The sequence below is a fragment of the Pleurodeles waltl genome, chromosome 7 (assembly GCF_031143425.1).
Source record: "Pleurodeles waltl isolate 20211129_DDA chromosome 7, aPleWal1.hap1.20221129, whole genome shotgun sequence".
NCBI lineage: Eukaryota > Metazoa > Chordata > Amphibia > Caudata > Salamandridae > Pleurodeles > Pleurodeles waltl.
The window spans coordinates 934792615-934817211 of record NC_090446.1 but is presented as its reverse complement, the minus strand read 5'-3'; the positions used below and the strand labels follow the sequence as shown (position 1 = coordinate 934817211).

General features: G+C 45.7%; 1 protein-coding gene across 2 annotated transcripts in view; it reads left to right on the top strand.

Moving 5' to 3' along the window:
- Positions 1-24597, top strand: part of GEMIN5 (gem nuclear organelle associated protein 5) — a 330369-nt gene that overhangs the window by 181213 nt on the left and 124559 nt on the right. For both annotated transcript variants that reach the window (XM_069199624.1, XM_069199625.1), the window contains exons 17-19: positions 12211-12456; positions 13091-13219; positions 19279-19401. In XM_069199624.1, the coding sequence (XP_069055725.1) occupies positions 12211-12456; positions 13091-13219; positions 19279-19401 (498 nt within the window). The remainder of the gene's footprint in view (positions 1-12210; positions 12457-13090; positions 13220-19278; positions 19402-24597) is intronic.

Genomic DNA, 24597 nt, shown 5'->3' with positions numbered 1-24597 from the left:
AAGTTAAATGCTCATGAAACGAGTTGCACGTCTTGCCAACTCGTAAAACATCATGTAAATGTCAAGAAATATCAGCGCGCAATGAACAACAATGTAATAACGAAGTCAAATCTTTATGGAATAAATTGCGCGTCCTCCCTATTTGCAAACCACCATACAAATGTCAAAAAATGGCAGCACACAGTAATCTGTTATTCATTTAAGAATTAAAATCAAGAATATGAAAATTCTCAATTACGGTGTTGGGAAATGTCCAAACACCGTCTTACCGCCTGGAAACCGTGATCACCAATGAGAGATGAATGCAGAAGACTGGAAAATCCAAATACGCCGCCGGGACAGGAGCTCAGGAAGAAGCTGCTGCTCTGCACCGGGACCTCTGAATAGTGAGCACTGGAAGTTGGGCTGACTCTTTTATAGAGTCTTGGCCCAGCCTAGAACCACGCCCAGGCATGTTGCAGGGAAAGTCTCTAGAAGGCCCTGGAAAGGGACCACACCCTAACACACTCTGAATGTCTGCAGCAATACATTGCAAATGTACAGTATTTATAAGCACCTTAAAAATGAATCTTTTGGATGGAATTCTGCAATGCAAAAGGTTAAACAATAACATATCATCACAATGCATAAATTACATTATCTTGCGAGTGTTGGGTTTTTGCATTCTAGATGCCCGTAGAGCGCGCACTGTCCTGGTGTTGACAAGAAGTCAATGGAGGGACCTGGGGGTCACTTTAGCGATGCAGGTAGGGCACAGGGGGGCTTCTCAGGCCAGCCACCGACTGGGCTAGGCAGAGGGCCGCCTGAGGGTCACTCATGCACTGGAGTTCAGTTCCTTTCGGTCCTGGGGGCTGCGGGTGCAGTGCTTGGTCCAGGTGTCGGGTTCTTTGTTCTAGGCAGTCGCGGTCAGGGGGAGCCTCTGGATCCTCTCTGCAGGGGGTCGTCTCAGGTTACTCACAAGGTCGCAGTCACCTGGGAGTCCTCTCTGCAGTGTCGGTTCTCTGAAGCTCGAGCTGGGGGTGTCGGGTGCAGAGGGTGAAGTCTCACACTTCCGGCAGGAAGAGTGAGTTCTTTGAAAGTTGCCTCTTTGTTGCAAAGATGTTGCTGTTGTTGAACAGTGCCGCTGTTCTCTGGAGTTTCTTGGTCCTTCGGGTTCAGAGCAGTCCTCTGAGTCTTCAGAGGTCGCTGGTCCCTGTCGGATGTGTCGCAGTGCAGGTTCTTTGAGTCTGGAGACAGGCCGGTAGGGCTGGGGCCAAGTCAGTTGTCGTCTCTGCAGGGCTTTCAGGTCAGCAGTCCTTCTTCTTTGTGTAGGTTGCAGGAATTTAATTTCCTGGGTTCTGGGTCACCCATAAATACTAAATTTAGGGGTGTGTTTAGGTCAGGAGGGCAGTAGCCAAAGGCTACTTTCCAGGAGGGTGGCTACACCCTCTTTGCGCCTTCTCCCTGAGGGGAGGGGGTCACATCCCTAATCCATTGGGGAAATCCTCCAATCTCAAAATGGAGGATTTCTAAAGGCAGGGGTCACCTCAGCTCAGGGCACCTTAGGGGCAGGCCTGACTGGTGGTGACTCCTCCTTGTTTTTCTCATTATCTCCTCCAGCCTTGCCGCCAAAAGTGGGGGCAGTGGCCGGATGGGCGGGCATCTCCACTAGCTGGGATGCCCTGGGGTGCTGTAACAAAAGGAATGAGCCTTTGAGGCTCACCGCCAGGTGTTACAGTTCCTGCAGGGGGAGGTGAGAAGCACCTCCACCCAGTACAGGCTTTGTTCCTGGCCACAGAGTTACAAAGGCCCTCTCCCCGTGTGGCCAGAAACTCGTCTGGTTGTGGCAGGCTGGCAGAAACTGGTCAGCCTAGCACTAGGAGTCAGACTGGTATTCAGGGGGCATCTCTAAGATGCCCTCTGGGTGCATTTTACAATAAATTCCACACTGGCATCAGTGTGCATTTATTGTGCTGGAAAGTTTGATACCAAACTTCCCAGATATCAGTGTAGCCATTATGGAACTGTGGAGTTTGTGTTTGACAAACTCCCAGATCATATACTCTTTATGGCTACCCTGCATTTACAATGTCTAAGGTGTTGCTTAGACACTGTAGGGGCATAGTGCTCCTGCATATATGCCCTCACCTGTGGTATAGTGCACCCTGCCTTAGAGCTGTAAGGCCTGCTAGAGGGGTGACTTACCTATGCCACAGGCAGTGTGAGTTGGGCATGGCACTCTGAGGGGAGTGCCATGTCGACTTAGTCATTTTCTCCCCACCAGCACACCCAAGCTGTGAGGCAGTTGTGCGTGTGCTGAGTGAGGGGTCCTCAGGGTGGCATTAGACATGCTGCAGCCCTTAGAGACCTTCCCTGGCATCAGGGCCCTTGGTACCAGGGGTACAATTTACAAGGGACTTATCTGGGTGCCAATTGTGGGAACAAAGGTACAGTTTAGGGAAAGAACACTGGTGCTGGGGCCTGGTTAGCAGGGTCCCGGCACACTTTCAATCATAACTGGCATCAAAAAAGGCAAAAAGTCAGGGGGTAACCATGCCATGGAGGCATTTCCTTACACTAACCTTTCCCAAGAGAGTCTTCATTGTTTAAGTGGAAAAACCGAGAAAGGTCATCTTCATTGGTGTGGTCAGTTCCAGGTATGTGTTCCACTGTTATGTCCATTCCCTGTAGGGAGATGGACCACCTCAACAGTTTTGGGTTTTCACCTTTCATTTGCATCTGCCATCTGAGAGGCCTGTGGTCAGTTTGAACAAGAAAATTAGACCCAAACAGATATGGTCTAAACTTCTTCAGGGACCAGACCGCAGCCAAATCTTCCCTCTGAATGGCACTCCAATGATGCTCTCTGGGGAGTAACCTCCTGCTAATGAAAGCAGCAGGTTGGTAATGGCTATCATTGGTCTGGGATAGGACCACTCCTATCCTATGTTGAGGGGCATCTGTCTGCACGGTGAATTGCTTGGAATAATCTGGAGCTTTCAGATGGGTGCTGAGCACATTGCTTCCTTCAGAGTGTCAAAAACCTTTTTACAGGTCCTTGTCCAGCTTACCATCGTTGGCATTTTCTTGATGGTCAGTTCTGTGAGGGATGCCACAATGGTACCATACCTCTTTCACAAACCTCCTGTAGTACCCAGTCAAGCCAAGGAATGCCCTGACTTGGGTCTGGGTGGTTGAAGCTTCTTCCCAAGGATAGGGTAAGGGCCACCCCATTTGTCCTAGAGTACCCTATTGAGCCACAGGCTCAAGTACCCCCCACATTTATGCCCTGGTTGGAACTACACTATGGCAGCCTTTTGTTCACACTTGAGCTTCTGATGCTCTTGCCTGGTTCAAGGATTTTAGATGCTTTTTCCATATACTCATTCATCCTTGAAAGTAGTCCAAGCACATAGTCCACAATGTCTTGTTTGGGCTCTTTGAGAGGTCTCTCCCAGCCTTCCCTCACTAGACAAAGTGGTCCCCACTCAAGATGACCAAATAGAAGTTTAAAGGGGGGAAAACCTACTCGCTTCTGTGGCACTTCTCTGTAGGCAAAAAGCAAGTATGGTAACAGGATATCCCATCGCCTTTTGAGTTTTTCAGGGAGACTTGCAATCATGCTCGTCATGGTTTTGTTAAATCTCTCAAATAAACCATTCCCTGGTGGGTGATTATGGGGTAGTGAATTTATATGTCACTCTGCATTCATTCCGCATTGCATTTAGGTATGCAGACATTAAGTTACTACCTTTATCTGATACCACCTCCTTAGGGAAGGCCACTCTAGTAATACTGAGTAGGGATCTAGCAACTGCAGAAGCAGTGGTAGTCCAAAGTGGTATAGCTTCAGGGTACCTGGTGGCATGATCCACTGCCACCAGGATAAATCTGTTCCCTGATGCTGTTGGGGGGTCTCGGGGGCCAACATCAACCCCTACCCTTTCAAAGGGAACCCCAACCAACAAAATTGAATTAAGGGGGGGGAGGGGGAGTTGGGTGGCCACCTGTCTTGCCAGTGGCTTGACAAGTGACACAAAAGTTACAAAACATTCTGGGACATACCTGGCCAGTAGAAGTGAGGTATCATCCTAATCCAGGTTTTGGTCTGGCCAAGATGCCCAGTTTAGGGGATGTTATGAGCCAAAGTGAGTAGGAACTCTATACATCTGAGGCACTACCACTCCTCGTGGCACCAGGTTTGGGGTCTCTTGCCTCAGTATACAGGAGTCCCTCCTCCCAATAGGTTCTGTGGGAGCCACTGACATCTCCCTTTTCCTGGTCCGCACCTTGCTTTCTCAGGCTCTCTAAAGTGGGACAGTTCCTCTGTCCCTGCGACAGCTCTTCCATAGCAGGTCCCCCTGGGCCTAGGAGCTCTGCCGTTTAGTTCCTGGGGTTCAGTTCCGTCAAGGGCTGACAGGTCTTCTCCCTGAGGAGGGGAGACCTGGGCTTTGGGGCCGCTCAGGATCTGGTTTACCAGATTTCCTGCCTTTTCTCTTGAAGGGCTGGACCATTATCCCATGCTCCAGCACCTCTTTTTCACCCTGGGCTTTTCATTGTGCTCTGGCTTTCACACATGCACACATTCAGGTATACCCAGCAGAGCTGCATGGTTCTTTCTTTCGACGTCAGCCCATGCTGAGGACGCCAGATAATTTCCTAGCACACTGGCTACAAGAAATGTAAAGGATACCACCACCTTCTTCTGGCCAGTAACCCCGCCACACTCCAAGGAAACCATTGCCATGGGATGGACCTTAGTCTGGTTATCAGCTTTGATAACTACAAAGAAAATTCTCCAAAAAGGTCACCCAAGAACTCGAACAGCAAAATGAGACAGCAAACAGCTGAAGAGGGGATGGCGCGCCAGCAAGGATGCCTCCGACAGAGCAGCCTTCAAGACTTTCTTCAACCTCTACCACCGCCTGCTGAGGGCAACAAAGAAGACAGTCTTTGCAGCATGCTTCAAAACCAGCGCCAGTAACAATAAGGAACTTTTCAACATCTTTAAGGAATTCTCCAACCTGGCTGCCAGCAAAAACAACATCACACCTTCACATGGGCAGTACAACAACCTCACCCACTTCTTCCACAACAAGATCACAACCATATACTGAGACTTCTAACCCCAACCCACACCTACGGACTTTCTCGACAGATACACCACCATCGTAACCAACACGTACCACACACTGACCATCTGGATCATCGTCTCCACCCAGGCATAACCCCAACCATGAAATCATTCAGCTCAGGAGCTTTCACAGACCCATGCCTGCACCACATCTTCAACCTTGGAAATCAAAGGATCGGCCAGGAACTCACCACCCTGCTCAACACCTCTATCACCACCACAACATTTCCTGATGCCTGGAAACACACAAAGTCAGGCCACTACTCAAAAAAACCTTTGACCTCAGCAAACCAAAAAACTACTGGCCAATCTCCCTGCTCCCATTCCCAGTAAAGGTACTGGAAAATATCATTAACAAGCAGCTCATGACATACCTGGAGCAGAACCAGCTACTCAACACCTCCCAATCTGGCTTCCGCAGCAATCATAGCACCAAACCTGCCCTGATCGCAGCCACCAACGACATTCAAACCCTCCTCGTCTGAGGAGAAAAAGCAGTTTTTATCTTCCTTGACCTCTCAGCAGCCTTCAACACCGTATCCCACCACATGCTGATCGAAAGACTCCACCACATCGGCATCTAGCGGGTCACACTCAGATGGATGTCCACCTTCCTCACTGGAAGAACACAGAGGATCCACCTCCCACCTTTCACCTCTGACCCCAACGAGATCACCTGCGATGTCCCCCAAGGCTGTTCTCTCAGCCCCATGGTCTTCCAAGTATATATGACCCTGCTGGTCAACATCATCAGATCCTGCGGTCTAAAAATAATTTTGTACGCAGACAACACCTAACTCATCCTTTTACTCACCGACGACCCCTCCACCACTAGAACCATCTTCCACACATGCATGACAAACATCGCTGACTGGATGAAGAACTGCCTGCAGCTGAACACAGACAAGATGGAAGTACTGGTCTTTGGCAATAGCAGCAACACATGGAACAACTCCTGGTGGCCATCGGAGACACTCCCTCTGCCCATACCAGAAACCTTGAAATCATCATTGACAACAAGCTCACCATGAAGTCGCAGATCAACACTGTCTCCTCCACCTGCTTCCTTTCTTTGCGCATGCTACGTAAGATCTTCAGGTGGCTACCCCTACTCACAAGACGCACCCTGACACAGGCCCTCATCTCTAGGCGACTGGACTACGGCAACGCCCTCTATGTAGGAATTGCACACCTCCTGCAGAGACTCCAGACCATACAGAAAGCAGCAGCCTGGTTCATCCTCCACCTTCCCCGATGAACCCACATCACATCCCACCTCAGGCAACTCCACTGGCTCCCCAGAGAGAAAAGATGCCAGTTCAAGCTGCTGACCCATGCACACAAGGCTCTACACAACCAATTACCCATGTACATTAACCATCACCTGAACTTCCACCAACTGTCGAAGACTACACTATACCTCCCCTAAACTTGCCCATACTACCTGCATCTACAGAAGCAGAAGTCGAGGTCTCTCCTTCTCTCACATTGCAGCACAAACCTGGAACAGCCTCCCCATGCACCTCCAGACCATCACCTCACTTACAGAATTCTGAATGACCCTCAAGACCTGGCTGCTCGAATAAGCCTCTGGTACCTGCAAGCGCCTTGATACCCTATTGGGTGATCAGCTGCGCTTTATAAATGCTTTTCAGTGGCCATGCTGACACTGGCACTTGTATCCCTCATTGCTTCAACTCTAATCCCATTAATATGAGTCTGTTGTCTGTACCTCTCCAGATTACTGGGCCAGGGCAGCTACATCCACCCCACCCTCCGAGACTAAAGTTGCTTTTGTGAGCTCTCTGATAAGGCCACCTTGAATCATACCTGGAGACTTCCGACTGCATGAAGAGCTAGAGATGCATTATGGGGATTCTTTTTTGGACAGGCATGGGCTCCAGTTCTGTGCCCATTGGCTTTGCAATTAAAACACCAAGCCTTCTTAGGGTCCCAGTTCTTACCCTGGCACCCACCGTTGCTCTGTGTCTTGTCTTGGGGCCCACCCGCCTAAACAGATGTTTTGGGGCCTTTAAAAGACTTTCTGTATCTTTAAACTGGTCACCATTTTCCCTGGGGGGGGGGGGGGGACAGCTTAGCAATCCTTTGTGTTTTTGGTCACCCTCACCCTGAGTTGTCTTGGATTCTAGTCTTGACTCAGTTGTCTGCCTGCTTTCACAATTCTTGGGGAGAAATTGGACTCCTGTCTACCAGGTACCGGTGCAATTTTTCAGAAACAGTTACTTAACAGATGCTCTTTCATAATAGTTCAAAGCCCTCAATCAGAGTATCATGCTGTCATAGGACTCAGGATCTGCTCCAGTCAGTGCCAGGAGTCTATCGCTACACTTTCCTGAGAACAGCTCCCAGAGTAAAGAGCCCCAATTCTTTTGGTTGAGTTGACACAGGCCTTCTCAAAGGCTGTGAACCATTTGGTGATATCATCACCCTCTGAATATTTGAGACAATCCCTTTGGATATCATAAGGTCAAAAACTTCTTCTTTCTCCCCATTTAAAGTTTGCTGCCACTTAGGCCCATCCTAGCTCTTTCCGTTTCTATAGCTACTTTTGGAGTTCCGCATCTTCACTGTCTCCATCTCCTGGGGTACTATCTGAAGTGCTCCCAGTGGTGTTACTGTCAGTGGAGTTCTGGAGGGATTCATTATCCTCTTCCACCTCCTCTTACTCCTCATTCTCCTGAGGGGCTCCTTTACTTGCCATGATTGTATTATTTTTCTGCAAGCAATTGCTGCAGATGATACTTTGTGGGTTTACACCCCACGGTAAGTTTCCATGCTTGGCAAAGAGCCTTAAATTGGGGCAATTTAAGGTTTTGGTAGGGGCCCAGGTTGATCTCCTGGGATGCACCTGCTGCTTCAGTCATGGGTTTTAAAGTAGGTGGGACCTTTAAAAAAAAAAAAAATCTAAGTGAACTACTAAAAGGGCCTAAATGACTAAAGGTTTTTTAAATTCTAAATAGCTTAGACTGGGAACTTAACATAAGGCCCTAACAGTACATTTTAAACAATTTAGAAAAATCAAAAATTGGAAAAAAATGTTTCCTATCTAAAGGCAATTTTGGATTCCTTCGTGCAATCACCTATTAACTTAGTAATAGAGCAAGTGTCAAGTCTTGTACCCCACTGCTATGTCACCAATGTAGGAAGCTGGGTCTTTATATGATGTATCAAAATGAGATATATTGTGCAAAGAGTCCAAGGGTTCCCTTACAAGTGGACAGGGGTTTGCTCTAGCAATCCCAACGTGCTCTTTTACTGGGTACTGTGGTTGTGCAGCCTTGGGCTAATCAGGGATATGTTAGACATCTGCAACTACACACATAGTCAATAAATGAGAGGCACCACTCAAGAAGGAGATCCACACCAATTTACAAAAATATCAAGTATCTTTATTTATGCTTAGGCACCAGAATCAGTACAATCAGGTAAGTACGTTTTGCACGAAAAATCTTTACAGTTTTGAAAAGTCGACAGTGCAATTTCTGAAAAGCTGAGCGATGCAGATTTGCAGGTCATTCTGTTGCGTGGGGTGTGTAAACACCTTGCCCAGAGCAGGCTTTGTCTCTAACTGGCCAAGAGCAAAGGCTGTGCTCCTAGGAGGTCAGACTCTTGTCTTGTGGTGGCAGGCTGGCTAAAACTAGTCAGTCCCGGAACGAGTAGTTGGTAGGTTCTCAAGGGGGTGGCACACCTCTGAGGTTCCCTCTGGGTGCACATTTTAATAAATTCATCACTGGCATCAGTGAGGGTTTATTAATATGAGATATTTGATACCAAACATGCCTAGTTTCAGTGAAGCCATCATGTAGTTGGAGAACTTGTAGTGACCAGTTTCCAGCACATACTTAAAATGGCTTCCCTGTTCATTCACTGTCTAAGAATCGACAGACATAGAAGGGGCATATCTGATCATGCAGATGTGTCCTCACATGCAAAGTAATGCACCCTGCCGTTGGACTCTAAGGCCTGCTGTAGGAGTGACTTATATATTGCTTGCAGTATTTAGGGGACATAATAATATTATAAAATCTTGACAGCATCTGCTAAGGTGTTAGTTAGGAGGGACTCCACGTTTACACAGCACAGGGAGAGGATGCTATTCTACATACCAGTATTTGTTGACTGATAGTACCTGAGCCTTTGAGCCAAGGCAAGTTTTCTATCTGTGGCCTCCTTTTGATTCGATTTACTTAGGTACCTTGTAAGGAAATGCCTCCTTGGCATGGTTGCCCCCTGACTTTTTGCCTTTGCTGATGCTATGTTTACAATTGAAAGTGTGCTGAGGCCTGCTAACCAGGCCCCAGCACCAGTGTTCTTTCCCTAACCTGTACTTTTGTATCCACAATTGGCAGACCCTGGCATCCAGATAAGTCCCTTGTAACTGGTACTTCTAGTACCAAGGGCCCTGATGCCAAGGAAGGTCTCTAAGGGCTGCAGCATGTCTTATGCCACCCTGGAGACCTCTCACTCAGCACAGACACACTGCTTGCCAGCTTGTGTGTGCTAGTGAGGACAAAACGAGTAAGTCGACATGGCACTCCCCTCAGGGTGCCATGCCAGCCTCTCACTGCCTATGCAGTATAGGTAAGACACCCCTCTAGCAGGCCTTACAGCCCTAAGGCAGGGTGCACTATACCATAGGTGAGGGTACCAGTGCATGAGCATGGTACCCCTACAGTGTCTAAACAAAACCTTAGACATTGTAAGTGCAGGGTAGCCATAAGAGTATATGGTCTGGGAGTCTGTTTTACACGAACTCCACAGCACCATAATGGCTACACTGAAAACTGGGAAGTTTGGTATCAAACTTCTCAGCACAATAAATGCACACTGATGCCAGTGTACATTTTATTGCAAAATACACCCCAGAGGGCACCTTAGAGGTGCCCCCTGAAACTTAACCGACTGTCTGTGTAGGCTGACTAGTTCCAGCAGCCTGCCACACTAGAGACATGTTGCTGGCCCCATGGGGAGAGTGCCTTTGTCACTCTGAGGCCAGTAACAAAGCCTGCACTGGGTGGAGATGCTAACACCTCCCCCAGGCAGGAGCTGTAACACCTGGCGGTGAGCCTCAAAGGCTCACCCCTTTGTCACAGCCCAGCAGGGCACTCCAGCTTAGTGGAGTTGCCCGCCCCCTCCGGCCACGGCCCCCACTTTTGGCGGCAAGGCTGGAGGGAACAAAGAAAGCAACAAGGAGGAGTCACTGGCCAGTCAGGACAGCCCCTAAGGTGTCCTGAGCTGAGGTGACTAACTTTTAGAAATCCTCCATCTTGCAGATGGAGGATTCCCCCAATAGGGTTAGGATTGTGACCCCCTCCCATTGGGAGGAGGCACAAAGAGGGTGTACCCACCCTCAGGGCTAGTAGCCATTGGCTACTAACCCCCCAGACCTAAACACGCCCTTAAATTTAGTATTTAAGGGCTACCCTGAACCCTAGAAAATTAGATTCCTGCAAACTACAAGAAGAAGGACTGCCTAGCTGAAAACCCCTGCAGAGGAAGACCCGAAGACGACAACTGCCTTGGCTCCAGAAACTCACCGGCCTGTCTCCTGCCTTCCAAAGAACCCTGCTCCAGCGACGCCTTCCAAGGGACCAGCGACCTCTGAATCCTCTGAGGACTGCCCTGCTTCGAAAAAGACAAGAACCTCCCGAGGACAGCGGACCTGCTCCAAAAAGACTGCAACTTTGTTTCCAGAAGCAGCTTTAAAGAACCCTGCAACTCCCCGCAAGAAGCGTGAGACTTGCAACACTGCACCCGGCGACCCCGACTCGGCTGGTGGAGAACCAACACCTCAGGGAGGACCCCCGGACTACTCTCCGACTGTGAGTACCAAAACCTGTCCCCCCTGAGCCCCCACAGCGCCGCCTGCAGAGGGAATCCCGAGGCTTCCCCTGACCGCGACTCTCTGAAACCTAAGTCCCGACGCCTGGAAGAGACCCTGCACCCGCAGCCCCCAGGACCTGAAGGACCGGACTTTCACTGGAGAAGTGACCCCCAGGAGTCCCTCTCCCTTGCCCAAGTGGAGGTTTCCCCGAGGAAGCCACCCCTTGCCTGCCTGCAGCGCTGAAGAGATCCGTTGATCTCTCATAGACTAACATTGCAAACCCGACGCTTGTTTCTACACTGCACCCGGCCGCCCCCGCGCTGCTGAGGGTGAAATTTCTGTGTGGGCTTGTGTCCCCCCCCGGTGCCCTACAAAACCCCCCTGGTCTGCCCTCCGAAGACGCGGGTACTTACCTGCAAGCAGACCGGAACCGGGGCACCCCCTTCTCTCCATTCTAGCCTATGCGTTTTGGGCACCACTTTGAACTCTGCACCTGACCGGCCCTGAGCTGCTGGTGTGGTGACTTTGGGGTTGCTCTGAACCCCCAACGGTGGGCTACCTTGGACCAAGAACTGAACCCTGTAAGTGTCTTACTTACCTGGTAAAACTAACAAAAACTTACCTCCCCCAGGAACTGTGAAAATTGCACTGTGTCCACTTTTAAAGTAGCTATTTGTCAATAACTTGAAAAGTATACATGCAATTGAAATGATTCAAAGTTCCTAATGTACTTACCTGCAATTCCTTTCAAACAAGATATTACATGTTAAATTTGAACCTGTGGTTCTTAAAATAAACTAAGAAAAGATATTTTTCTATAACAAAACCTATTGGCTGGATTTGTCTCTGAGTGTGTGTACCTCATTTATTGTCTGTGTGTATGTACAACAAATGCTTAACACTACTCCTTGGATAAGCCTACTGCTCGACCACACTACCACAAAATAGAGCATTAGTATTATCTATTTTTACCACTATTTTACCTCTAAGGGGAACCCTTGGACTCTGTGCATGCTATTCCTTACTTTGAAATAGCACATACAGAGCCAACTTCCTACATACCTGGTCTGTAAGATGAGGCTCTATGCTGTTGGACTAGCTGAACTTTTCCATATATAATTTCTCTGACATAGTTCAACAGGTGACCCTTTCGGGAAATATGTTCTTTTTACTTGCCTTGGTGTGATCAAGGTAATGCTGCAAACCAATTACTTCAATTTGACACACATTAACAAACCATGACTCTTCACAGGAAAGAAAAACACAGATCTGGAGAAGAAGCGTGCTTTTCAGCCCAAGCCAAAAGCCAAGAAGAAGAAGAAGGTTGAGCCATCATCAGAGGGCATGAAAGAGCCAACAAACAGCAGCACAGAACAAGGAGGGAGCAGAGAAGTGACCAGTGAGGGCAAGGTAAGCCCGGTAGACGATGGCGCATCAGACCGAGAGGAGGAGATGGAACCAGTGGATCATGGTGCCCCTCAATCCACCCCTCAGGAAGGTATGAAGGAGTGCTACTGATTAATTATGCACATGACTCACACACACAGTACCCGAACCACATACACTACTCGCACAAAGCAAGTGGGGCATGAGCATTAATAGCTCACCTTATTTCACACAGCAACTAAAATGGCACACGCAATAACTGATCAAGATCCCTCTCACAGATCAGCTAAAAAAGGCCACAGATGGCTCACATGCAGCAGCACTGCATGCTTCACTCATGCACAGTGTAACTACAACACTGGGCACATTCACAGATGGTATCCTCATTAAGAAACATGTCCGCAATGGATGCTTACCTTTTTGAAAGAACGAATACATACGCAGTGGAAGATAAGAATTGACCAATCACTGTAACTTAACTTAGATGTCAAGTTCATTATCTTTTCCTAATCAATTCTTGACCTGTCATTAGAGAGATATACATTTAGTCAGTAGAGCAGTGCTGGGTATGCAGACCCTCCCTCTGCTGTAATCCTTTTTTTTGGGGGGGGGACAAAGATCATTTAATCTAACCATTTATTCATTTAATTGTGAAATATTTTCTATTTTTGCTAGAACCCTGCTTTAAGATTACCTTGGAGCTTTTTTTCAGCTTCTAAATTTTAAGATTTATTGTATCATTTTAGCCTCAAAGGATACAGCATTGCAGCTGGTTTTTGTGTCCGTGTCTGAAAAACCAACGCCCTCAGTACCACTGAGAAGTATCTCCACTAAGAAGGAGTCACTAAAAGAGGAGAGACGAAAGGAAAAGCCAGGTTTGTGCGATACGCTCTGGACAAGAAGTGGGAGTGAAAGTAAGGGGTAGGAATGTATGTTATCCTGTCTGTGGTGCGATGCACATGCATGAAAATAAAAAGTAGGTGTATACAGTGCTTGCCCCTTGCTGATAACAAAAAACAGGTATATACCACACAATAAAGGCAGCAGGTTAAAAAACCAGATGTGTTTATAATGTGAGGGCACAAGAGAAACATTGTATGATAAATTAGCAGCCCAGACATGAGGAACAAGTAGGTGTTTGTGATGCATACCTCAGGCGGGGGAAAGAAGTAGTCGTGTGTATTTGTGGTGTCCGTTGCAAGGTGGTGATGGTAAGCAGATGTGTTTAATGCGTAGCAGTACAGGAGAGGACATTAATTATATAATGCGCTGTACAGGTAATAAAATAGTAACTAGGGAATGTGCTATCAGGGAGAAATTAAATAAGAACCTTTAATGTGCACAACCAGCGGATGCGAGAAACCGAGTTGTGTAATGCACATCCCAACTAGAATATCTCCTCTGTACCGGTGTATCCAAACTATTTCAGCAGTACTATCTGCCGGGGTCACAGTGTCCTTTACTAAATTTTTGCCAATGTTGCACCCAGCTGATATCCATGGCCACTGGAATAATGAGATTCTGCGACTGCATTTTTTCCCCTCATAATTATGGATTTGCTATATTTGCCACATAATCTGTCCTCTGCTCCATAACCTGCATATGTTAAGAAAAAATTGTTTCTAGCTCAAAGGCTACTAAAAACTTTAAAACGTGTTCACACGAAGTAGGCCATAAGCAAAGGTCCACTAGTCATCTTTAAGCTGCTTATTTCCTATTAAACTGGATTTAAAGAGATTAAATCTTTGCCAGGACAGTATTACCATGTGTTAAAAAAAAAACTGCAAAATAATAAAGTAATACCATTTAAAAATGTGACACATTATACCTCATAATTTGCTTTTTCTTGCCGCATGATTTGGTCAAATCTGGTGCTTAAGTTGGTGGTTCTCGGCCACATAATTCCAGTGGCCCGACTGAAACTAGTGCCAACCATTTTTTTCCATGCACTACACAGGCAGGACAAAGACAGATAGAGCTATCAAACAGAAGGAACTTAACTGTAGGAAACTGGGTTCTGCTTGCAATATCCCTTCCCCCACACTTTTTGCTTGGTTTTTGATGCAACTTTGACTTAAGTGCCTTGGATTCCTGCTAACCGGGTCATCAGTGCTAGTGTTCCTTCCCCAAATGAAGACACCTGGTCACTTGATTCCCAAATGGCCAGCCCCTTTATCACCTCTGTAAGTCCTTAGTAAATGGTACCCCTGGTACCTAGGGCATGGGTACTGAAGAGGGGCTTTAAGAGCTGCAGCAAAACTTGGCCCACTCCAAGGGACCCAGCACCAACCTCATGCAGACTGCCAATGCAGGCTGCTTGACAAGTTGCTCCCTAAAAGTGAAAACACGACATGACGTACAGCCTGTGTGCCATGTCCTCTAAACACTGCATATAATATATGTAAGTCACCCCTACAGCAGACCTTACAGCCCTAAGGCAGAGTGCATTATATTACATGTGTGGGCATATTTGTCTAGTCTTAGACATAGTGCACAGGGAAACCATTTTAAGTACATGTGCTGGACACTGGTCAGTACGAGTTCCCCAGCTACATGATGGCTTCACTAAAACTAGGCATGTTTGGTATCAAACATCTTGAATTAATAAACCCTCACTGATTGGTCTGCCAAAAACCTGATGCGGGAAGCTGAAGTAGACCAACTGTGCCATTGTGGTTCCCAGGCTTGCTCTCTAAGGACTTCCCAACGGCGTGTGCAGCCTGATTCTGCAACCCCCCTTCACCGCGACTGTAGGAGGCAGGCCTGACGAGGGGGGACCTATGGTACTTATACCAGGTCCAGTTATCCCTTATTAGTGAAATGTAGGCAGTGTCTAGACGCCAGGCTCGCTAGAGGTAGCTGTAGCTGAGCAGCCAGGGTTTATCTAGGAGATATGGAAAGCTCATGCAATACCACTGTAGTCACACAGTACTCACACACATGAAAAAAATACTCAGTGTTACAAAAATAAAGGTACTTTATTTTAGTGACACAAATGCCAAAAATACCATAGAGACTATACTCCCTTAGGAGGTAAGTAATACACAAATTATATACACTAGTATGCAGAAATAGTCATAAAAACAGTTAGAAAACAGCACAATTAGTGAAAATCACAATAGGTAGAAATGTGCCTAGGGGGAACACAAACCATATACTAAGAAAGTGGAATGTGAATGTCTGTTTCCCACCTAGGCAAGTGTAGTGTGAAGAGGGGCGCTGGGGGTATTAGAAAACACCAAAGGTAAGTACTAGAACCCACCGCAAAGCCCAGGAAAGCAGGGGTAAAACACAGTAACTTTCCCAAAATACACAGAAACACAAGAATGAAGATTATGCAAGAACCAGAAGAGACTGCAAGACACCAACAGTGGATTCCTAGACCTGAAGACCTGTGGAAGAAGGAGACCAAGTCCAAGAAGCACACAAGAGTCCAGAGAGAACAGGAGCCCCTGCTAACCCAGATGAAGGTGCAAAAGAAGAACCACCGGTGAAGAACAGTCAGTATTGCACCCAAGAAGATGGATTCGGGTTCCTAGTTGGTGCAAGTGATGTCCCACGCCGGATGGAGGATTGCAGTCTGGTTTGCGTTGCTGGAGTCCGCCAACAAGCCTTGGCACATGCAACCCTCGCAGTTACTGGAAAATGGTGCTGACCAGGAGGTACGTGGTGGACTCTACCCAGGAGGAGGAGTCAGAGGAGGCTCTCTGCAACTCCTAGAGCCCACAGAAGACCAGGCAGCGCACACAGGAGTCCCATCCAAGCTAGGCCTAAGCTCAGGAAGTCTATTTTCTTGAGAGATCATCAGATCTGCTCCTAGTTCAGACCTCTTCATACCTCCCTTAAGCTGGAGAGAAAGATGAGAGAATCAAAGTACTGGGGCCCCTAAGGAGACCGGAATATAGCTGTCAGGACTGATTGAATGGAATTGTTTCAAATGGGAAGAGATGTGGCTAGAGCTATCAATTTAGGGCCCTGGGGACCTATGTTAGATTTCAGTCCTCGGCGCTTGGCTCAATGGGCAAATAACTTATTCTACCTGCGTCTAAAAAAATGATTTTCAAAGTTAGAAGAATTCAGCAAGACTTACACAAAATAGGTTTGACTAAGAGTAACTCGAAACTTTAACATATACCTGTTTGCTTGTGGTATGGCCAGTGCTTAATGTTTTTCTTAAAAAAAAAAAAAAAGAGAGAGTATTACTGCTGAGGCCTAAACTCTTTCTTAGGAGGGCACTGGCTACTGCCAAGAAGCAGCAATAGCTGATTAACTTATTGTGAACGGCTGTAGTAATAGTATAGGGTGGTACCAGTGAAGCCAAGAAGCAAGTGGTCTTAATGGCCTCTTTTACAAAACACTGTTTACATAATCAACTACTAATCTAGACTTTCTTAAGGAGCACTAATGTAATATTCCAGCAATGGTGAAACAGTGGATTATTTTCCCCCACGATTTTTATACAATTTGGCTAAAAAGCTGTATGTAATAAAGACAAAAAAGAAACAGGATTGTGTACTTCCACGTGGCCTATCATTCATCAAACTGTATGTAGCATCCTTCTTCACTTATATTCAGTGCCTTCAAGTAGCTTGGTAGAATCAGTTTAAAAAAGGAGTAGGATGGAATAATGAAAAGATATACACATTTTGTAAGCACCTGCTGTATACCACTCGCATGACTCTGGTGATCTTGATATCTACATTTTTGTTAAAGTAGTGACAAATCTTTCATGCACATACAGTAAAGTTTCTGCTAATTTACATTGAAATTTAGGATCAGAGAAAGTCAGACGGTTTACAACAAATATTATACTCTGGCCACAAACAACAGTAATAGTATTATAGAAATATGTTAATATTTATTTATTTTGTTATGATGCACACACACTACAGAAATAATTTCCTATAGGTGACTTGTGTTGCTGCTAGCAGATTATGGTGCTTCACACAAACTGAACTATACAGTACATGGCAAGTCTAAAGATTAAACACAAATGGTCTGACTGCTTTTCTGAAACTTAAAAGAGGGAATTTATTGTTTGTGGAATGTGTGGTACTCACCTCAGGTATCTTCAATGTACTGGTTGGATGGGTATGTGGAAGTAGGCATCCTTCAGATCGAGGGCAGACATGAAGTTGTCTTGCTGGAGTAGTGGTATGAAGTTTTGTAGAGTCACCATGTGGAAGTGCTCCAACAGAATGTATTTGGTGAGGGGCCTGAGATCAAGGCTAGCATGGTGTGTCAAAATGAACATTGGAGTGCACTCGGAGTATGTCAGGACAACTGCTGTCTATTTCAGTCATTCCCCCCTGCCTTAGGTGTATAACACATGCCTCCTGCAATGCATACTAACAGGGAATGGCACATCACTGTCCCTTCTGCTTGCCCTTTCACAACATCCTCACCGCATTTGAAAATTACCCAACCTCCTCACCCTACATCAATAGAAGAGATTCTGAACTCGCAGTAATTGAGGAACCTGGTGTCCTCAGAGGGCCACACTGCAAAAGTGGAAAGTATGGCACAAATTATCCTGGTGCCCCGATATTCTGGTGCCCACCACTGGCAAGCACTGGCTCAAATTAAGCACAGATGCTGGACCTTTTGTTTTTTAAAATGTTTTCCAGCCAAATAAAGCCTTGGATTACATGATTCACAATATTTGCAATTGCTTGAATCTGAGCTACCATAAACACCGGTTACAGTAGTCTAAGGAAGGTCAGGAATTTTGTGGTGACGGGAAGTGCTGAGTTTCACTCAAATCTTACCACAGGCTTATTTCTAGCAGGTCAGGTCATGGAGCATAATTAAAGGTTTCTGATGTTTTTAATCTTGCACTACAGGTTTTATTTTTATTCTTCATGTTTGCAAACATGCTCGCTCTTTCATAATAAAGCGCTACGCACCATAGTTTTAGGTGGTTTGTAAAGTCCCCCCTGGCATACATGATAAGGTGATTGCAAATTACCTTGGAGTTCCATGGCCTTATAAAGGATGTAATTCTTCGGCCTTATTCCTTTATATGGTTTTGGAACACCTTAGTGAATTACAATACCCTTAAAACGTATTGCAGGGGGTGCTTTATCCCTAATATAATTCCATAATATAATTCTTCAGATTTCAGGCATTAAAATGTATTTATTCGGCAGTTTCGTACATGCCATTTCAGTGTGAGGAAAAGAATATGGAAATTTCTCAACAGAATTCTGCTGACAGAGTGGACGCAAGAATGCATGCTAGGAACATAATGTACTGAAATTCTGAAGTTTCACAGGTATTTAGCCACGGAGAAGAACACATTATAAATTAGCTAGAAAGAGGAGGTCTCATCAGCAGACAGACTCCTTGACAGAGTGAAAAGCATTTGTGAAGCATATTAGATATGAATAGTATATGAAATTGCTGACTAAATAAAAAGCGGTTTGCTGAAGAATGCACACTCCCATGGGCAGCTGTTGTGTGCTCATCAGAATCAACAAATAATACAAGATCTAAACAAAGTCAAGCATTAAGCTTAGTAGGCTGTTAAATGAAAAATCCCACAGCTATGTTTCTCATTACCTCCTTCAAGGGAAGAGATCATATATCAATCTAAAAGACAAACCGTATGCTTCAGCTTTCAGAGAACTACGTCAATACAGCTCGCTCAATTCAGTGGGAAAAGCCACAACCCCCAGTTCTCACTGCTCCTTTCATATTACCTTAAGCTTGCAATGAGTGCACTGAACCCTAGCTCTTGCTCCCTTTACCCTAACACTGGTGGTTACCGCGGTCATTGGGCAGACGAAAGACTTCAAATAAAATCCACATCACTTCACCAGTGCCTCCTTAATCTGCACGGCAGCTGGCAATTCATGGCTCGCCCATTATGTGGTACAGGCACTTGCTTAAAATCTTTATTTCATTAGTACAACTTTAATTTTCTTTTCACTAGAGCCTACAGCGAAAAAGAAGAAGCCTCGATCAATGCTTCCCATCAGCACATCCATGGACCATCGTTCTAAAGAGGAGCAGCATATGGACTGTCTTGCTCTGGCAACATCTGTGCACTCCAAAGGTAAGTCCTGCAGTGCTCTAAGAGGAGCAGAGGGGGCATTGCAGAGCATTATTTGTACGCTTTTGATGTTTGGAATCTGTACGAACTTCATTTCATGTATTAGAAAACTAGGGATGTGTAAATTAAACAGCTGTGCAGTATACAGAACAGCAGAATGTCCTGGTGTGTGTGTATAAGGGTAAAGACGCTGCGGTGTATGTTGCAATTCTTGCTGACGGCAGGATGGTTGGCTGCCATTGATAACAGGCAACATTTTGTTATGTTAACCCATAAAGGTTTGATGGTAGGTTTCCATATTCAAAGTTTCTCCTTTCCATCACTCTGAGTAAATAGAATTTGATGTTCGTCTATGTTTGAAGACCTTATTCTTTGCTGTGTTGAATATTTTTAAGAGCACTACAGAGATGTTCACTTTGACACTGCCACGAGTAAGTACTAAAATACACATTACCAGTGTTGGAAAGTTCCTGGCACTTTTTGAACCAACTATCATGCCATAACAGTTTCAGAGAGATCAACCCCAGGAAGTGTGGTGGACCATAACCCAAAATCCCACGTTACTTTGATTTACAGACAGTCTAAGGGCTGGTTGGGCCTGCGGGTCCGTTTAGTGTCTATAATCCCCCCAGTCTCTGTCAACTAAAAATCTTTACACAAAATAGCTAATTTCTAGTTACATGCCCCTAAAATGTATCACCCAAGCGGGGCATCATTGTGGGTGCTGACAAACTCTATCAAAGACTGCAGAATGGGAAAGCTTCCTATCTAATCTCGTTCTAAAATGGCTCATGCAGAACACCACCTACTGGAATGTTGCTAGGTGTATCCTTTTAACTAGAAACCGCATGTTTGACCATATATCTGATTGGTGGTTCTTTTTTTAACAAATATTTTGTGCTCTAAAGTCCACCAACTCTGAAATCTGCTAGGAGTTTCTGCATTACACCTAGAGATATATGGGCAGAGAGCCCTATGTACTTCATATCTCCCTGTCTGGCAGGCATAACCAATTGAATGAGTCCGTTTACAAATATTGTAGGAAAATTGCTCAAACCAGGCTGCCAGGTTTTGAGCCTTTAACGTATTTGGTTGCACACAGGTCAACAGTGAAAGTCAGTCCATAAGGCAAAAAGTTACTATTGAGTGAAACAATGAGTGATTTCCCATTTTAGCTCTCGTGAGACATTATTCTGTCACCTTTAGTTTGAAATGATTGACACCAAACCTGGCAGGAAAGTGGACCTTTGCTCAAATCGTGCTTGTTTCCTCGAGAGTAAGTAAATCCATTCAGTAGTTTTTGCGATATTAAGTTTTTAAAAAACCGAAGAGAGGTCATTAAAGGATTAACACTATTTTATCACTCTGATGTCTTAACTCTCGAGTCAGTCCTGTTAATCTCATTTTTCAATTTTTACACAAGGTGTTTGGCTGAATTGAAGTTGAAAATATTTTGGGTTTTTATTTGGCTGTTTTGAAACATTTGACTCTGCTTTCTCATTCATGAGTTTTACTCTGCAACAATTTTCTCACAGTCAGGGGTGACTGTCTCCAAGTATAGTCATCCACTGAACAGTAGCGATTTGGATCCTTACATGTGGAAAATCAAAAGCAGCCCTGAATGTGTTGATTTTGGAGCAGGGCTCTCGAGTCAAACAAGGCTTGAGAGCTTATCTGTGGCCCTTTTAGGTCTTGAATTCTACCACCAGTTTGCACAAGCAAAGCCAAACACTGAAGTACGTGTCTAGCTTAGCCTGGAAGTCAGGAAGAAGACCCAACCTTGGCCAAGTGCAGCGTAGGTTGAATGGCCATGGCAGTTTGGGCACAAGGTCTCATCTTCAGCCAACCAGGCTGCACACCAATGTATGCAGCAAACTTTGGGCTGCCAGCCCCAGGGGAGTGGTTGAAAATAAAGTAAATGAGGAAAGTAATTAAATTTCCTGAACAATTGTTTTTTTTAATGAGTTAGTTTTGAGGCTCAGATGCATAAAACCAATGAAATTTGCCTGTTATGTTTTGCAGGGCACACAACAGAACTTCCAGTTGCACACCATGGTAAAAAACATCTTTGTCAACAGTCTCCCACACCCCACCCACGCATAAACAGTTAATTTGGAAGTAACGTGGTGAATGACTGAGTTATGTTTATTTCAGAACGTTTTCAAAGTTCACTGGTTTGCACCTCTGATCCTCAAACAGAACTCAGATACCCTGAGCCCTGCTCAGCAGGACCCATGGCATGTGCTCTAACCCTTAAAATAGTGCATGTTCGATAGGCTTGTCCTCAATTGGCATAGCCTAAATTATTTTTTAATTGCTTGTATATGGTACCAGGGGTACCGTGGCCTGTAAAAGAGAGTCCTCCCTCAGGGACTACAGCACATTTTGTGCCGCCCTGAGTAGGACTCCCAGACTGCCACTGTAGGCTGCAATTTGCTATTTAAAGTAATGGCAAAGCCCTAAGCTCCCTTTTTAATGTTTGTAAGTCACCCCTATGACAGGCCTAACAAGCAGTAAGGCAGGTTGCTGTATGTTAAAAAGTGAAACATGTACTTTTACATGTTTCAACAGTAAAATCTCTAAATTTTCGTTTTTACTGTGGAAAGGCTAGTAACTCTTTTGGCAAGTACAGAGATACAGGCTGACACGCCAGCCCTCCTAGCTTCTGGATGTGACTACTAAGGTTGGTACTGTTTGATATGAAAAGAATCGGTGCATTAAATCTGATTTAATAGTTAAATCAAATTTAATGTCAATGGTGGGTACAGTGCAACTTTAGAAGGTGCCACATTAGATTCCCAAGGCTTCCAGTGCCTGTTTACTGATGTACACTGAGCTTGTCCTGCAGACAGCTTACTTCCTTGCTGGGGAGACATGCTAACAATTCTCAGGAAAGGACGCAACAGGGGCCTGCATGGGAGAGAGGTGTTAGCTCTCTCCTGCAGGAAGCCACATGGGTGTTGGCCCAAAAGACGAGCTTCAAACGAGAAGCTGCCTTTGAAGGGCAAATGAGTAACACTTGGGAAAGGGTCTATTCTGTTGTTTAGACAGACGGGCTGCCACTGGGGACAGGATCCAGTGGTGTGTAGCCTGTTGGTAGCCACATCCTGGGGGTGGGCTAGGGAGCTCTGAGTGTCGAAAGAGGGTTCTCGCCATCTTTGGAGTGGGAAGGATGGTGCATCCCGGGATAGCCAGGTGCCACTTTTCCCAGGAAGTGGTCATCAGGAGGGAGGGAACCTAGTAGACCATTTTTTGAAGATAAATAGGGCACCCAGAACTCCGATCTTGACCGACTCATATGATGGACCGAAGGACTACCCTGCTGTACTGAGGGACCAGCAAAGAGAGGATGCACTGATGATGACTGCACTGAAGGGTATGTACTTGCTGTGTCCTGCTCAAGGAGAAGCCGTCTCCAGGAGCCCAGTCAAGCCAGGATAATGATAAGGACCAGCTGACTGGCCTTCTATTCTCAGCACAGGGACACAACAGCTGAAGAATCAAGGTGGTAGCCCAAAGTCTTCAAGCTGCTACCACAGTCGCCGTGCAGCACTGAGGACCCAGACCTGGTGCACAAAGTTGCATCAGAGTTTGCGGATCCCGGGAGTGCTATTGAAAAGTTGCTAGGACCCTCATAAGAAAAGTTATTGACCCAGTAAGGATTGTCCTGGGACCGCACCCCTGGTGACTAGTAGGCCAGTGGTGACTGTACTTCAGCCAGACTGTAGAAGACTTTGTGGGCATTGGCCTGCAAACCAGGAGCCCTTCGCCATCTTTGTGGACTGAGGAATCCGTGCAGGAAGACCTCCATCAATTGTGTCACATCCACAGCAGCCTCAGAGCATCCTTAGCATTCTTCATCTCTTGCATCAGGACCACTTCATAAGAATTCAATGCAACGCAGAAAAAGTATCTGGAACTGTCGAAGGACTGCTTCTCCCGTGAAGATAACTGTTCTTGAGGACCTTGCTGATCCCCCTGACTAGCTCCCTGACGGAGTTAGTCACCTCAAGTACTTCTTTCTCCCTGACCTTAATTACACTTAGTTAGGTTTTCTTTGAAAATGTTTCTAAGTGTCCAGTTCGTTGACTTTGCCAAGGCTTGTTTGCAGTTGAGTAACATTGCATTGATTTATTTTTGCTTGTAAAATAAATTTCTTTGGGACCCATTGGTGGATCTTTTTTTTCTATATTCTAAATTCTTATAAAGATACAGTCTATTTTTATAAATTGACTGTCTTGTGCATCATGTTGATTTCTTCTTTGTGGTGCTGTTCAAATGCTTAACACTTGTTGCATAAAACCTTACTGCTCAGTGCCACAGTTACTCAAGATTGAGCTGAGTGTTTGAGAGACGAAACCAGAGGGTCATAAAAGGGTTGTTAAGTTTATTAGACGCTGAGGTCACCAATCACACCATATAATACCCCCCATTTCCTCACTTGAAAAAACAAAGTTGAAAGTAATATTATAGCTGGGTGAAATGTTCACTAACAAGGTAATATTTTGAACTCTAAAAACCACAGAAATTCACCAGTTTTATATATAGATATATAGATATATAGATATATAGATATATAGATATATAGATATATATATATATATATATATATATATATATATATATATTTTCAATGGCATGTGTAGCTGCATATACACATGCTGTGCGCTGTCCCTGCCATATAGTGATGGGCTCGGAGTGTTACAAGTTGTTTTTCTTCGAAGAAGTCTTTTCGAGTCACGGGACCGAGTGACTCCTCCCTTTCCGCTCCATTGCGCATGGGCGTCGACTCCATCTTAGATTGTTTTCTTTCCGCCATCGGGTTCGGACGTGTTCCTCTTCGCTCCGTATTTCGAATCGGGAAAGTTAGCTAAGTATTGAAAATTCGTCGGTATTGTTCTCGTTCGTTACCGGTTTAGATTTAGTGTATCGGCACGGACATCAAGACCGCTTCGGCGGCCCTTCGGGGATTCCACTCTTCATCGGGGCCTGGTCGGCCCTACCACACCCGTCGTCCAAGACTAATGGACCAGACCCCCTTCCGTTTCTGTCCTAAGTGTCACGCCAAGTATCCTTATACAGACCAGCACCGGGTCTGTAACCTGTGTTTGTCGCCCGAACACAGAGAGGATTCTTGTGAAGCTTGCTGAGCGTTTCGATCGAAGAAAACCTTGAGAGATCGATGCGCAAGAAGACTAC